The sequence below is a fragment of the Myxocyprinus asiaticus genome, chromosome 11, assembly GCF_019703515.2.
Source record: "Myxocyprinus asiaticus isolate MX2 ecotype Aquarium Trade chromosome 11, UBuf_Myxa_2, whole genome shotgun sequence".
Classification (NCBI taxonomy): Eukaryota; Metazoa; Chordata; class Actinopteri; order Cypriniformes; family Catostomidae; genus Myxocyprinus; species Myxocyprinus asiaticus.
Window position 1 is genome coordinate 43380575 of NC_059354.1, and position 16562 is coordinate 43397136.

General features: G+C 38.8%; 1 protein-coding gene across 4 annotated transcripts in view; it reads right to left on the reverse strand.

Annotated features, from left to right (window-relative positions):
• LOC127447916 (zinc finger protein 385B-like) overlaps window positions 1-16562 on the reverse strand; it is a 191623-nt gene that overhangs the window by 136188 nt on the left and 38873 nt on the right. For 2 of the 4 annotated variants that reach the window (XM_051710119.1, XM_051710115.1), the window contains exons 1-2: window positions 9385-9476; window positions 8806-9072 (exon numbers count right to left, since the gene is read on the reverse strand). In XM_051710119.1, coding sequence (XP_051566079.1) covers window positions 8806-9072; window positions 9385-9400 — 283 coding nt within the window. In that variant the 5' untranslated portion in view covers window positions 9401-9476. Of the gene's footprint in view, window positions 1-8805; window positions 9073-9384; window positions 9477-16562 lie in introns of those variants that run through there. The other 2 variants (XM_051710117.1, XM_051710118.1) reach the window with 1 other exon arrangement.

Consider the following 16562-nt stretch of genomic DNA (forward strand, 5'->3'; position numbering starts at 1 on the left):
CAAAGTGTCAGAGCCTGTGTGTTAACCACCAGGCAATGGATCTGACAGTCTACATCATGTTTAACAATATTAAAGCAACTAGCCTGATTTAAAACATTATCATCATTCACCTGCAATTAAATCACATGAGTTTGTTTATAGGCTGTATGGACAAAATGCCCCTTTAGAATCTTTCAAGATGATAACACTGACATCTAGTGGTCACTGTTGCTCTGATCAAAACAAGAGAAAAACACGCACACATCTGTACGCTCACTCACACACAGGCGCATATGCAGTGGCTCCAAAAATTATTTGAACACTTAAACCACACTTAAAAATGTGAATGAATGTTTTTGCATTATATTACAAAAATGTCAAATCAAATGGCATTTAATTTAAAGAAAAATAGGCTAGCGCAAACACATTTTCAAGCAAAATATTTCAAAAGGAATGTGTTAGGTTTCAAATGATAAAACAATAGATAGCTGTCATGCAAAATTAAGACAAAAAAGTATTTGGACACTTTATGGTTGCCAAATGTTAGTGGGATATGTCCATAGTAAATGTGCTAAACTAAACATGTGGTTTCTCTACAAAGACACCAGCATGAACTTGAGGAATCTGACTTCATACATCCACTAAAAATCACAATGGGACCATTTGGCTAAAAATAATTGCAAAAATGGCTCAGAAAACCTCTAGCATTATTTGCATATCAAGAACGACACTCGATTTGATATCTACTGAAACAACATTAATACACTTTTAAGTGTGAATTTAGAATCCAAAGGTCAAGAATGAAATCAAAATTCAAGATTTGGGGAGACCAATTGAAAAACTGCAACAATTTGTCATTGAAAAAAACTTTGTTGATGTCTATGGCAGATATAGCCGTTTCCAAAGTGTCCACTTTTATGGGGCCATGGTAAATGCACACACACACACACACACACACACACACACACACACACACACACACACACACACACACACACACACACAAGTTGGTGCAGCTATCATTATGAGGACTCTCCATAGACATAATGATTTTTATACTGTATGAACTATAGATTCTATCCCCTAACCCTAACCCTGCCCCTAAACCTAACCCTCACAAAAAACTTTCTGCATTTTAACAAGAAAAAAAACAATGTTTAATATGTTTTTCAAACGATTTGAATTATGGGGACACTAGAAATGTCCTCATAAACCACATTTATAGCATAATACCCTTGTAATTACCAGTTTGTAACCTAAAAAAAAATGTCCTCGTAAACCACCCAAACCCGCCCACGTGCACACACGCGCGCACACAGTGAGTACCAAGCATTCCAGTATATAAAGAATAAATAAATTGCCACGTTTGCAGAAATAGTCTTAATAATCCATCAAAGTCAGTGCACCGATGTGAGGAGTGAACTGCTCAGTTTCCCCAAGTGGCCTGAACAGTTTGAGCAGACCTGATCTACTGTCAGTCAACAGGACATGGTAAAGCTCGGCATATCCTCCCTGCTGTAATTACATATGTCCGGCTCAGACTACACCAAATAATGGGCAGCCTGCTTAAAGATTCAGAGCCAACGATACTGCCTGCAGACTCAAACTGATTCAACCACAATCACAAGCACTTCATATCGACACACACATTTTTTCACATACACACACATTATGAGTTCCTTACCAACAAATAAAGTGAGTGAAAAAGACATTTATTTTGCATGCACATCAAAGTTTGGCTTTTGTCATTTAAATTTGCATTGTCATAACTTAAAGGCCTTTAAAATACGAAAGCTTGTATTACTTGCTCTTTGACAGATGTGACACAAGTGACACTTATAATTAACACATACCATTTGCTGAATATTTCAATACATCTCGCATTTCTGTGTGAATAAATTCAACATGTTTTGCTAAGACTGACAGACACAGGGAGACCTGGGTAGCTCAGTAAATATTCTCCTAAGCAACCAAACTGGCCCAGCTGGTTAGAGTCACATGGGGTAACCTCCTTGTGGTCGCAATTAGTGGTTCTCGCTCTCAATGGGGCGGGTGGTAAATTGTGCGTGGATCGCGGAGAGTAGCATGAGCCTCCACATACTGTGAGTCTCCGCGTTGTCATGCACTACGAGCCACGTGATAAGAAGCTCGGATTGATGGTCTCAGAAGCGGAGGCAACTGAGACTTGTCCTCTGCCACCCAGATTGAGGTGAGTAACCCCGCCACCACGAGGACCTACTATGTAGTGGGAATTGGGCATTCCAAATTGGGAGAAAAGTAGATTTAAAAAAAAAAAAAAAAAAAAAAAACCCTGACAGACACAAACATGCAGTCCCCGTCCTAAAGGCTAGCATGCAAAATGATGACAGAAAACATTTAAACTATTTCGTCAGTAATTTATATATTATTTTTATATAGGAGAATTTTTGAAGTATCTTCACACAGATCTATTCTATAAAAGGACACTTCATAATGGCCATGGCTGTCATGCTTAAAAAAGGATAAAAAAAAATCCCTATGAAAGTATTATAAAAGTAGTCAAAATTACTTTTGCGCTATATCCCAAGTCTTTTGAAGCCACATGATAGCTTTGTGTGAGGAACAGATCAAAATATATGTTGGCTATTTTTGATCGTATGGCTATAGAAGACACGGAATTCAGCGCACAAATCTATAAACTACTGTGACAAGGAGGAGGGCGGGGCCGAGGCCTAATCAGCCGAGGAGAGGGATAAATGCAGCTGGATGCAGCAGCTGCTTGTGGCTCTCTCTCTCGAACTGCCGCATTTGTAGTCACGGCCCGGCCCCGCCCTCCTCCTCATCACAACTACTTTTATGTTGCTATTTTGTACTTTGTGTTTCCCGGGTCCCGGAAGAGAGAGAGAGAGAGAGAGAGAGCAAGAGAGAGAGAGATACACATGAAAACACGAGGTCTCTCACTACCAGTCACCTCTGCATGAGCAGCAGCTGTTTAGGGCAGATTAAACAGCATCTCTGCTTTTCACACATTTATATAGGTTTAAAAAAAAATCTAAATAATCACCCTTAAATATACACCATTCACACTCAGTCATGCAAGTGCTGACATACATAACACCAGCGAAACATACAGTATAAGCCAACAAGCAAGTTAAAAATGTACTAAGGCACACAGACAAACTATGCAATGAACTTACATTTTCAGTACATTATAAATGACAAGCTCCTCTTCTGGTAAGAGATATGGTGGTCACGGAAACACACTGGAGCTTAAAATTCCTCATTTGAGGGCTTAATCTTATCCTTTAAGCACACATATCGGTAATAACCATGTTCACTTCTGAAAAATTTAGGTAGTGAGCTTATAGCCTCTATTGTCAGATATTCACATCTAATTTTTATTTTTGTCAAAAATAGCTGACACCAAACAGGTTAAACTGTCGCCATTCATGTTTTTTGTTTACAGCCGCAAGACGCTAAAATGTTGCTATGGTACTTACGACTTTAACCATCTCAAGTTCGGGAGTGACTCCTGTATTTGTTGTCACATCTAAAACTTTGCATTGTGTATGTGTAATTTACACATATCCATTAGGCCTACGTCTAGTAGTGTAGGGTGACATCATGGTAGAAGAAAATATATCTGGGATTCTTCGTATGGAAAGTACACAGACTATTTTACCAGCATGCAGAGACTTATGAAATTCATTATGACGTTCTTGACTTTCTAATAGTGCAATAAGCTCTTTAACCTGAATAAAAATTTCCATTTTGCTTCAGCCATTCCCACATCAGAGTCACAAAAGACACAAACACTCACACAATTTTCCCATGGAGTCCTGCACAGTACGCCTGTATAATATCTGCAGCCTGTATGCTACTTTTCCACCAATCTAGTGAAGGTTTGGTCACCACCAGTCTAACACTGTGCTGGCAACCAGAATCTCACCGCCTTTCCAGCACCAACTTCTCATGGCTCTTCGGTCCATCTTTCATCAAGGCAACCCAAACTGTTTCCCTGGTAACGCACAAAACAACTCCATGTTTGTATAAATACGGAGGTAACCTAGCATGCATCTGGATCCAGCTTCAAGATGTCATTAAGATTTCATCCGCCAACTTAGCCATTAATACAGGTACATCTTTGTTTTTTTTTCTCAACAGCGCAAATAGCTTTGTTCCGCCCACAACCCAGACTGTGGACACACTGATAAATTGTCACTTACTGGTAAAATGTACATGCTGCCAATCACACCAGTTACTTATGCCAGCACCACTATGGGAGTGTTAACCAGACACACTATTCTTGAGAGTCCTTGTGAGAATGTTGCATTATTCATCAGAGACCAAATCATTAAAGACGTTGACAGTAGGGGTGTAACAGTTCAAATTTCTCACGGTTCAGTTCATATCACAGTCTTAGGGTCATGATTCGGTTCGGTATTTGTTTTTGTTTTTTTATCTTCAGAAAAAAATATACAGTATATTACTGCCAAATCCAAAGTAAGAATACTCTTTTTGATAACAAACACTTCAACTGGTTTGCCCTTACTAAAAATCACCATGGCTATACTACATTAACCATAGTTTAACCATGGTATTTGTTGTTAATTACAGTGACCACAAAATAAACATGGTTAGTGTCATGGTTACTACAATATTAGCTACTTTAGTAAAGTCGTGGCTACTATATGGAAACTACAGCATTACTGTTGTAAAACCATGATTGGTTGTATCAAAAACATTATTTCTGCCAAAAAAAATATGGTGACAGAAGCTATTGTTACTTTAGTCATGGTTACTACAATATTACTATAGTAAAACCATGGTTACTATATGGATCCTCTAGTATTACTGCATAAAACAATGGTTAATCATATCAAAACCATGATTTCTGCTAAGAAAACCATGGTGACAACAGTCACAGCAGGTTATTACAGTCATGGTTGCTACAATATTACTTTTGTAAAACCATGGACAATGGTTAACATTCATTAGAGTTCTTAGCGGAAAAAAAAAACACTTCTCTAATTACTAAATCTACATTTTAACATAATACCTGCATTATTATGTTACAAGCATCAACATAAAGTGCATTTAACATTAGGAAGCTGAAAATAGATACGAGAAGGGATGTTGTAATGCGACTCAATATTTTAATTACAGTTGAAATCAGAAGTTTACATACACCTTAGCCAAATACATTTAAAGTCAGTTTTTCAAAATTCCTGACATTTAATCGTAGAAAACATTCCTTGTCTTAGGTCAGTTAGGATCACTACTTTATTTTAAGAATGTGAAATGTCAGAATAATCGTAGAGAGAATGATTTACTTCAGCTTTTCTTTCTTTCATCACATTCCAGTGGGTCAGAAGTTTACATACACTTTGTTAGTATCTGGTAGCATTGCCTTTAAATTGTTTAACTTGGATCAAACTTTTTGGGTAGCCTTCCACAAACTTCTCACAATAAGAATTTTGGCCCATTCCTCCAGACAGAACTGATGTAACTGAGTCAGGTTTGTAGGCCTCTTTGCTCACACATGCTTTTTCAGTTCTGCCCACAAATTTTCTATCGGATTGAGGTCAGGGCTTTGTGATGGCCACTCCAATACCTTGACTTTGTTGTCCTTAAGCCATTTTGCCACAACTTGAGGTATGCTTGGTGTCATTGTCCATTTGGAAGACACATTTGCGACCAAACTTTAACTTCCTGGATGATGTCTTGAGATGTTGCTTCAATATATCCACATCATTTTTCTTCCTCATGATCCCATCTATTCTGTGAAGTGCACCAGTCCCTCCAGCAGCAAAGCACCCCCACAACATGATGCTGCCACCCCCATGCTTCACGGTTGGAATGGTGTTCTTCGGCTTGCAAGCCTCACCCTTTTTCCTTCAAACATAACAATGGTCATTATGGCCAAACAGTTCAATTTTTTTTTTTTCATCAGACCAGAGGGCATTTCTCCAAGAAGTAAGATTTGCACTTGCAAACTGTAATCGGGCTTTTTTATGGTGGTTTTGGAGCAGTGTCTTCTTCCTTGCTGAGCAGCCTTTCAGGTTATGTCGATGGATACTGTGGATATAGATACTTGTCTACCTATTTCCTCCAGCATCTTCAAAAGGTACTTTGCTGTTGTTCTGGGATTGATTTGCACTTTTTGCACCAAACTACGTTCATCTCTAGGAGACACAATGCGTCTCCTTCCTGAGCAGTATGATGGCTGGGTGGTCCCATGGTGTTTGTACTTGTGTACTATTGTTTGTACAGATGAACATGGTACCTTCAGGCATTTGGAAATTGCTCCCAAGGATGAACCAGACTTGTGGAGGTCGACAATTTTTTTCTGAGGTCTTGGTTGATTTCTTTTGATCTTCCCATGAGTTTGAAGGTAGGCCTTAAAATACATCCACAGGTACACCTTCAATTGACTCCAATTAGCCTATTAGAAGCTAAATTAGGCTTGACATAATTTTCTGGAATTTTCCAAGCTGTTTAAAGGCACAGTTAACTTAGTGAATGTAAACTTCTGACCCACTGGAATTATGATATAGTCAATTAAACGTGAAACAATCTGTCTGTAAACAATTATTGGAAAAATTACTTGTGTCATGCACAGAGTAGATGTCCTAAACCACTTGCCAAAGCTATAGTTTGCTAATATGAAATCTGTGGAGTGGTTAAAAAATTAGTTTTAATAACTTCAACCTAAGTGTATGTAAACTTCTAACTTCAACTGTATTTGCGGAAATCCCACATCTTTATCAACGGAGCAGGGCAACATAACTTTGGCAATGAATACCCCAAGCGCTTGAGTTATTGTGTCATGTCTGTCCAAACTAGAACTGAGTGCCTGCTTTAAAACGGAAGGGAATGCATACAGTTTTGGGCTCACCTACGGCTCTATGCACGCCGTGTGCTATCTGTCCTTGGGTGATGTCGGCGTAAATAGCTAATCATATATCGATGTAGTATTCGGCACTCACATCAAGCAATGTCTGCAAACAGTGCCTGTTTTATAAAGGTTTTTTAAACCATCACTGTTGTAATTGACTGCAAAAAAAAAAAAAAATTCCCAGATGGGAGACTTGAATGACGCAAGGGTTTCTCTGTCTGCGGCTTGTTTTCTCCCCCTGCTATTTTAAACTACACACCAACGCGTGCAGAACTGTGATGTCATCAACTGATTTAACATACTAATGGGAAAGCTGTTCTCTGTAGAAAGTGGACCCACGTGAAACACAGGCTGAGCTTATCCATTAGTGGAGGTTGTAACTGTGCCTGTTTATTTGACGCTTTATTTTCTTCGCCAAACCTTGTGCTCCAGATGCATCTTGAAACCTGACATGAACCACTGTACAAATGCTTACCAAACTGCGAGTTGCGAACCATACAGTTCGTTTTTTTTTTTTTTTTCAGAGAACGGTTACATCCCTAGGTGACAGGTTGTTGAGGACACACGTCACCAGGGTCAAAAATTAACCAGCACTTGGAGCAACAATGCAACAGAAAGTGACTGAAATGCGCCCGGCACTACTTGTTTTTTTTTTTTTTAAATGCAAAATATACTCTTCCGTGAATTGAACACAGGTATCCTTACCACTAACTGTGTAACCCCTCAGTTATCAATTACATCAATATCAATTGTCTGGGGTTCTTCATTTTGTAACTTCATTGTGCTATTTAAATGCATCTTAAATTTTTTATTGTATTTGATTATATTATTGGTACACAATTAAGAACTTTTTGACAATCTGAATAATTAAAAGACTACTTGAATAATGACTTGGGCTAATAAGGGCCTCACAGCTCAAGAACCCTGGTAGCCAGAAATCCTGGGACACTGGCCCCATTTTCCTGGGCCATAATCCATCTTTGGTAACTGCAACAATTGTTCAGATTAATATTTTGTATTTTATTTTTTCAGTTAATTAATTTAATTGAAGTATTAATTTAGGTAAAAAATTCCCTTATAAAAGGTAACACATGCCCTTGAAAAACAATTCCAAAGGGCAAATATTACACCTTAAAAAAAAAAGTTTTTTTAATTCATTATATATTTTCTCCAATTTTCTCCCCAATTTGTAATGCCCAATTCCCAATGCGCTCTAAGTCCTCGTGGTGGCGTAGTGACCCACCTCAGTCCAGGTGGCAGAGGACAAATCTCAGTTGCCACCGTGTCTGAGACCGTCAATCTGCGCATCTTATCACGTGGCTTGTTGAGCACATTAACGCGTGTGGAGGCTCACGCTATTCTACGTGGCATCCATGCACAACTCACCATGTGCCCCACCGAGAGCGAGAACTACATTATAGCGACCACGAGGAGGTTACTCCATGTGACTCTACCCAACCTAGCAACAGGGCCAATTTGGTTGCTTGGGAGACCTGGCTGGAGTCACTCAGTATGCCCTGGATTCAAACTCGTGACTCCAGGGGTGGTAGTCTGCATCTTTACTCACTGAGCTACCCAGGCCCCCCCAAAAAGGGTCATTTCTCATGTCAGGACTAAGCAAGACTTTGAAGCAAAGATAGTTTACCACAGTGGCGGTACACCATTGTGCTTCTGAGCAAAATTGTCCCTGCTATTAGATTGCTGTAAGTGTGCTTCTTGCTTTGCTAAATGGCTTCTTGCTGTTGAAAATAAATTACTAAAAACGCCTTAAAAATGCCTTGAGAAATTATAACCCAGGCATCTGAGTCAAATGCTAACTCAGGATGCATTACCATCATAGCTGTTTACGCCTGCACAGAGATCATTTCAAGGCATAGAGTAGAAACACAGAGGGATTCTCTCCCCTGGTGAGGGGATGACGGTGGTCTTCTTAGGCCGAAATGTCTTACCTTGACTAGCACTGCTAAGAGGAGCAGGGGCCGTGCTGACACTCGCTGCAGGCAGCTCTCCGTTATTCAACTGTTTGACCCTTTTGAGGTGTGACTTGCCGTTGTAGTGGACCTGTGCCTGCGCAGCCGAGTGTAGCTGGATGTTGCAGACTTCACAGAGGGAGTAGAGCACCTTCTTCTTCTCCTGCTGTAGCTGCATGTCAGGGAACACGAGAAGCAGCTGTCCATTTTCAATCACCTGGGTGGGGCTCAAGGGAGTCTTCATACCTGCGAGAGAGAGCAAAGGAATTAGAAGCGTTGAAAGTGTAACACTAGGCGGCCTTGAGAAATGTAATGCATTTTTAAAAATATTGCTTTGCTAACTCATATCAGAAATGCAATAACTTTGCCAACCTTAAAATAATAAAACGAAAATAAAAAACGAAATATTCTGCCGAAAAAATTGTGAAAACACTAAAACTAATTTAAAACAGTCACAGTGAAAACTAATGTAAACAAAATTGAAAGAACAAATTGAAAATAATCTTAAGAATTAAAAACTATAACAACCCTGACCTAGATTGCACTCTGGTGACTCACATTTCGAATTCAGCATCACCCCACACAGAGCTTTGGAAACAGGTGGAGAGAGTTTACATCTTAAAACCACCGAGGCCGTGTGTGAGCATGGATGTCTAGAGCACTTGTGTGGGCAACATGGATGGCTGAATGTTCTCCTCTCCATGTGTGCTGACTCCTCCCCCTGTATGCTCAAGCCAAGCTTCCCCACTTGTGGAGCGGGCATAGAGCTGCGGACTGACCTCCTGTGCCCATCTGTTGCCTTTGCAAAGAGACCCGACTCACATGTCTTGAGCCCATGGGTCTTACACAACCGAGGAGGATGGTGTCAGCTCAGAGAGGACAGAGTAAGCCCAGCAAATGCTCTGGTGGTCGTGATTTTGCCAAGTAGCACATGTTCCTTAATCAATATTCCTGTTTGTCGTTGAACAGCATTCCTATTAACCAATCAGATTTTAGGCATAGGGCAAGGATTAGATGCTTCTAAACTATCTCTGATTTTAGGGGCAGGTTATGGTTTTGGCTATAGTTAGGGGTAGAGTTAGGGTTAGGACTATGTTTCTTTAAGAGGAATGTTGTTCTAGGCAGGGTTATTATAGATTTGTTTAACGAAGAAGACTTGTAAATGTTTAAAATTGTATAATCTAATGTGTAGCAAAAAATAAAATTTATTTGTGTCATTTTAAAGCTGAAATGTGTACTTTCCGCGTCACCAGTGTCATCAAACGGAATCACAAAAATAATTACTAAAGTTTTAAAACATTTTTTTTTTTTTTTTTTGGACACTGGGAGGTCTTTGAAAGAGTGAATAAATTACATAAAGCCCTAAGTGTGAGTCACAACCCTTCCCACCCCACCACTGAACTCACAAGCACTGTAATTGAATAGCTGGCGTAATGGATAGCTACAGAGGAGAATGGTGCGCTCTGGGAAACAGGACTTATAAAATGTTTTTAATCTGAATTTTGCAAAAAACACAAATCTAGTCAGTCTGCACTAATGTCATGGCTGGATGCTTCCTGGGCTGGATGACAGTCGATAAAGGAGCATAAAGATACCAACCGCGTCAGCTGTACCTTTTAGGGGGCTTGCAGTGGATATAATATTCATTGCTGTGCTGCATACGTGTGTGTATACAGTATGTGTGTTAGAGAAAGATTTTGAGATAGGACTAGGGGTGGATTTATGAAAGAGACCAGGGCACTAGTAGGGTGAATCTTAAGAAAGCTTTTCTAGGTCACATTTCTTGCCAAAATCACAAAAAAAGACCATTAAGGTATTTTGAAATTAATCTAATAATATTCATTATTGTCTTGATTATAAAGCATAATGAACAGACACTACATTTTCCCCGCAAATTACCGTAATGCAGCCGGACATTTTACTTTATGGTTTACTTCTACTTTAGAGGGTTTTTTATTTTATTTTCAATGGTGATTCTCATTAGTTACTAATTGCTTTAATATGGGAGTTTATTTTGGACCACTTTCTAAACGAATTGCAAAATTGTATCAGAATTTCAGTTTTCTATTTGTGCATGCATACATTGCGATTAAAGTTTTGTCGTTACTTTGGGGTGTGTTTTTAAAAGGAAGTTAACATTTTCTTACATTACGGTAATAAGAATTGCATTGGGTTAGGGGAGGTACCTTATTGTCATGAAAATATTGGCACAATCAAAAAATAGTCCCTAAAATAGGCTTCATTTTCTCCTTAACTTCCTCTTACTAACTTTTGATTTTGGGGTAAAAAAAAAATGACCCGAACATGTTCTTGACAGGTTTTGTGAGATTCACCCAGTGTAGCTGTATGCAAGTATAAAGACTGCATAGTCCATCCCTGTCCAGTAATCCTTCTGACACTGTCCCAGTAATCTCTATGGGCAGCTGCACACTCTAATCCCTGCTGATAACCTATTCCTCTAACTTCTTTTTGCTCTGGCCATTCAGCTCCCCTCTTTTCCTTCCCACTTCCTAAGGAAGCTCTTCTATTCAGAGAGAGAAAAACTGTAAGTGGAAATCCCTGATGTTAATCACTTTTTTTAATGTTGTGAATCATTTCTAAAACTCTGTTATTACTTAAGCTCAAGCTTTGCTCTACTTTGCATTAGAAATGAGGCCAGTGAGAAAAAAGAGCTGCAGTGGTTTAAGTGACCTGTATTCGCAGGCAGGGTTTCCAGATATAATGTGTGGTTGGTGTCCTGAGGTTTGGGGGAAGTAAACCGACAGTGATGCTCAGCTCGTGGCTGTTCACAGTATAGACACAGCTGTTCTCTTAGAGGTCAAATAATCAACACGGCAGAGTTCTCTATTTCCCCCAGTGCAATCGCACGCACTCCTGGGTCGCATCAACATGCAAACACCTGGACACACAGGTGTGGACTTCTATGCAAGAACACATGCTCTTTCACACATCAATCTAAAATCAAATAATCTAATGAATCTCCTATAGAACCAAAGCAGGCGCAAAAACAGTCCTTTCACTGAGTTCAATCAATTATGCCATTATATGATAACCTATTACGCAGTGGTGGCTCAGCGGTTAAGGCTCTGGGTTACTGATCAGAAGGTCGGGGGTTCAAGCCCCAGCACCGCCAAGATGCCACTGTTGGGCCCTTGAGCAAGGCCCTTGAACCTATCTGCGCCAGGGGCGGTGTATCATGGCTGACCCTGCACTCTGACCCCAGCTTAGTTGGGATATGTGGAAAAAAAAGAATTTCACTGTATATGTGCAAATGTATATGTGTGATAAATAAATATAATTAATTAATTATTAAATTATAATAGGTGTATCTCACGAAAACATTCCTAGGTCACATTTCTCCCCAACACCAAAAGAAAACTGAAAATGAAGCCAATTTAAGGACAATAAATATATTACATTTTCATTAGTGTACTACAGTATTTATTTTTTTCACTGCTCTGCTTTGGATCAGATATAACATTCATCTTATATACATTTACAACACATTAGATACAACAAAACATTTGCAAAATTTGTGATGTGAGTGAATCACTCTTTTGAATCTATAAATAATGAAAGGCTTGAACTTAAACACATCTGACTAAATCAAATCGATAGGATTTATAATCAAGTCAAACATTTAAATTAATGCTAGAAATAAAAATGAATGAATTGCCTATTAAACTCTAAGTCCTATCTATATATTATAGGAAGGCAGTAAATGCAGTAATCTTAAAGCAGATCATAGTTCAAAGAAGTAGCCCATAAACAGAAACTATAAAACGTTATCGATGTGACTGAGCAGTGGAGCGCAGTGACTTTGGCCTTTCAAAATTTACGAAGCAGTTCTATTATTTGACAAGAGTAAACAATTCCCAAAAAATTCTTTTTTTCTGGAAAATGCTTATAGATGCTTATTAGTTCCTTGATCTCTCTTTTGAAACCATAAGATAAGGCAGATATAGTTATAATGCATTTGTAGCAATGAAAAATTCATTACAGCTCTCCAATACAGAGAAATAGGGCAAACACCATTTATCTTTGATAAACACTTGGTTGTTCAATGGTAAGGTTGACATTTGAGTGGAATTAACCACATTTATCGGAAAGCATTGTTACACTTACTCATTAAGCCAGATAGGAGGATAAATGCATGTAAAGTCAACATAAAATCCCTATCGACCATATTTACTTTATTTTCTTACTTGCACATTCATGGTCTTATTCTGCACAATACATCTGTCCATGTTTACCCCCTGTAATAAAAGAAGAAAAATAGAAATGTTTTGTAATACTTATTGAAAATCTAATAAATTTCTCTGCTTCTAAAACGACTTTCCTTTTTGGCTGATGTCACAAATCTCTTTTATTTTTCAACCCCTTCCTTCCAACCGCCTGGCTCCATTCTGGAATGTAACGTCCACTTCTCACAATCTAATAAAATCCAAATGGATAAAATAAAGTCCCGCCCTACATCTTTTCACATTGAATATCTTGTTTCACTTAGATATGTATGATAAGTGTCAAGCTTTTTCCATGTCAGATTTACGCACAAGGGCAAAGGCATGACTGCCCGCTGAGGAAACCCTATTTTTCGTTCAAGTGAATGAAATGCATTCCCCACACCATCCCACAACTATCTCTCCTCCAGCTTTACGACGGAGAGCTGTGCGCTCAGGCATATCATGGGCAATCAATGGTGAGATTCTGAGGTCAGACAACAGGAAGTTAATCAGTTGCTCACAGGTCAATCCAGTCAAGCAAGACAGTAATGAGTAGGGGTGGGAATCACAAGGTAACTGGCGATACAAAGTTATATCGATATCTAGGTCACGATATTATTGCGATTCTTTATTTTTGGTGTATTGTGATTTAAAACTGCGATATATTGTGATATTTTACTCACTGTTTCTCATTATTCTTCAAAGCACTTCAGAGAATTGTTACCAAATCACAAAATGCATTGTTAAATTTACATAAAATTGCCTTCTAAGAAGTGAACATATAAAATATTAAGTCCTGCAGTCCTTGCAACTAAAAGAGATAGTTTAAACAAAAAACAGAGGTGAACAATGTTTTTTTTTTGAAGTACACTAAACATACAGTATGTCGTATACATTTACATTGGATACAAGATATTTTTTATTGTCTAAGTAACTATATGGAACCTTTTGAATTCGAAAAATGTTTAAACTTAATTAACACCTTATTTTATTTAAGGGTTAGGGTTAGGGTTAGGGTTTGTTTCCTACTCCATAACAGACATTGTTTTCCTTCCATCAGGCTCTTAATGATTTAAGGAATCTTTCTGAAAATCTGAAGCAAACAAGGCCAGTTTATTTCATTATATCTAACACCATTCTAACAGAACATTATTGTCACATTATTTTGGCACATGCAGCAGAGCGGTTCCCTCACGCTGGGTCTCTGATGGCTCACGCTGCATATTTAGTGCGTGTAAAGCGCCGACCGCAAGACGAATATAATAATTTTTAATGATGGAAAAACCCTGGACAAGCCAAAATGCTGCCAAACTCTGGATTTGAAAGAGGAAGGCAAATTTTGAATAGTCTCCGAGGTATCCATGCTGTCAACAACTTTTCAACATTGTGGGTCATGTCTGAAGAGTTCCGTTTTGTCTCAGTGGTAAAGCATAATAACTGCGGCATCTATTGGACTGTTGTTTAAGTACTAGATCAATTTGGTTGAGTGAACGTTTTTTTCCCCATGACCAAAAAATGTATGTGGAAAAATGTAAATAACAATATCGATTTTTGGGGCACGAGCATCGATACAATATCGCAAGGAAAAAATACCGCAATACTTTAACATATCGATTTTTCCCCCACCTCTAGTAATGAGGGGACATTCCTAATGAATGCAAGAAAAAAAAAGAAAAAACAGAGGAAGAGAATGAAATTATCTATCTATCTATCTATCTATCTATCAATCCATTGTGCATTTCCAGTATAGACACAATGTAGACATGAGATGCATGATGTAAACAGAGAGGGAGATTATGAGGGAAATTTGTAATAAATTAAGATATGTTAGTATCCAAAGAGGCACTTCTGTGGTTCAACAGTAAATCGGAGATCAGTGAAAACCACACGTTTCAAGAAGAATGGTTTGCGGCCTTTGGCAAAGGGATTTCCATGGGTGACCTTTGCGTGAGCAGGTGCTGGTGAATACACTGCAGGCAATGTTTAAGAGCCACAGAAGGTAAATGTTAATGCATTGCCACCCTTAGCTTCTATAACAGTTTGGGCTTAATTACCAGCTATACCCAGATATTGAGTTCTATGCCAGGTTGTGGGGTGGAATATTAATAGAAACAGTAACTAAAAATCACTGTTCATCTAAAGACCACAGTGAGTGAGAGAGGGTAGAAAATAGAGATGGAATGTGAAAAAAAGAGATACTGTAAATCAAGAGAATTTTTTAATTATTAATTTTTTAGAATGAACACAAAAATGTCCCTACTACCTACCAGGTTTAACTGAAATAGGTGTCCGTAGAAATCACACTTGTCTCTGTGGCTGTGTAAACCGAAAAAAGAAAAAAAGAAAAATAAAATAGAGCATATTAAACATCAAATATGTTCTGCTTAGCTGTGATCGTGGCACATCACACAGCATTTTTGCTTTCATTGCAGACAGACAAATTACTTGAACCTCGTGCCTAGTAAAACACTTTAAAAGTTCTCCTTTCAAAGAGAAAAGTTCTCCCTTCTCTCCTCCTCTGTAAAAGTCATGAAGATGGAGAAACTCTCGTGTCGGGCCCGGTCAACCATGCCTATTTCAAACTCAGGGGCCATTATGAAACCCACAGCTAAAAATTCACAGATGGAGAGGCCACGAATGTGTTTCCGCAGTCTAATTCAACGCTAATGCCTTTCTCTGTAAGCTCTTAGCAGCAAAACAGAAGAGAAAATGAATGTGAAACTTTTCCACTATGTGCGTGTCTATCACAGGCGGGGAGGGATGGGCACACACATGCCTAACATCTGGATAGGAAACAGTCTGTTAATAGAGGGTCAGGAGCTTACAGCAGAGTCAGGTGAGGACTGGAGAGTCTCAATTGCAAAGCTATTCACAGATGTCCTCAATGTGCCTTTGATCAGGCCTTGTGGACATTAAATAGGCATTTTTGTAAATTCACTATATAGGCAGCAGAGTTTGTGGAAGGCACACAAATAAAACTTGCTCTGACTATCATGACAACTTTGCTGTCGTCATGATAATCGCTGCCCATCGTTTTTCTGTCGGATGGGCATGGAAAATAAATAAACTATTTTTTACAAACCGTATGTAAAAAATTTATGCATACAAAATGTACAAAATGTATGCATTGAAATTTATGCAAAACACCTTTATGTCGCTTCTGTCCATTAAAAGTCTGACCAAAGTGGCAAAAAGTTTGTTTTGGGCCCTGTACATGTCAATTCAAAGACGGCTTCTACATTATAGAACAAGCACAAAACTGAAATGATAAGCAGTATTGTATGGAACATGTTCCCAATGATAAGACCATGAGCTGAGCAGACATATGTTCGCATGAGTCCGACCTTGTGGCGCTGTCCAGTGTTGTCAAAAGAATGTTCACTGGCCCTCGAAAGCTGACAGAACAAACATACAGAGGGCTGTTAAGTGGAGCATAGGACCAGGAGACCCATGCAAAAGCCTTACATGGTATTATTTGTGTTGATAGGGGTCTTTCACAATGCTGACTCATGT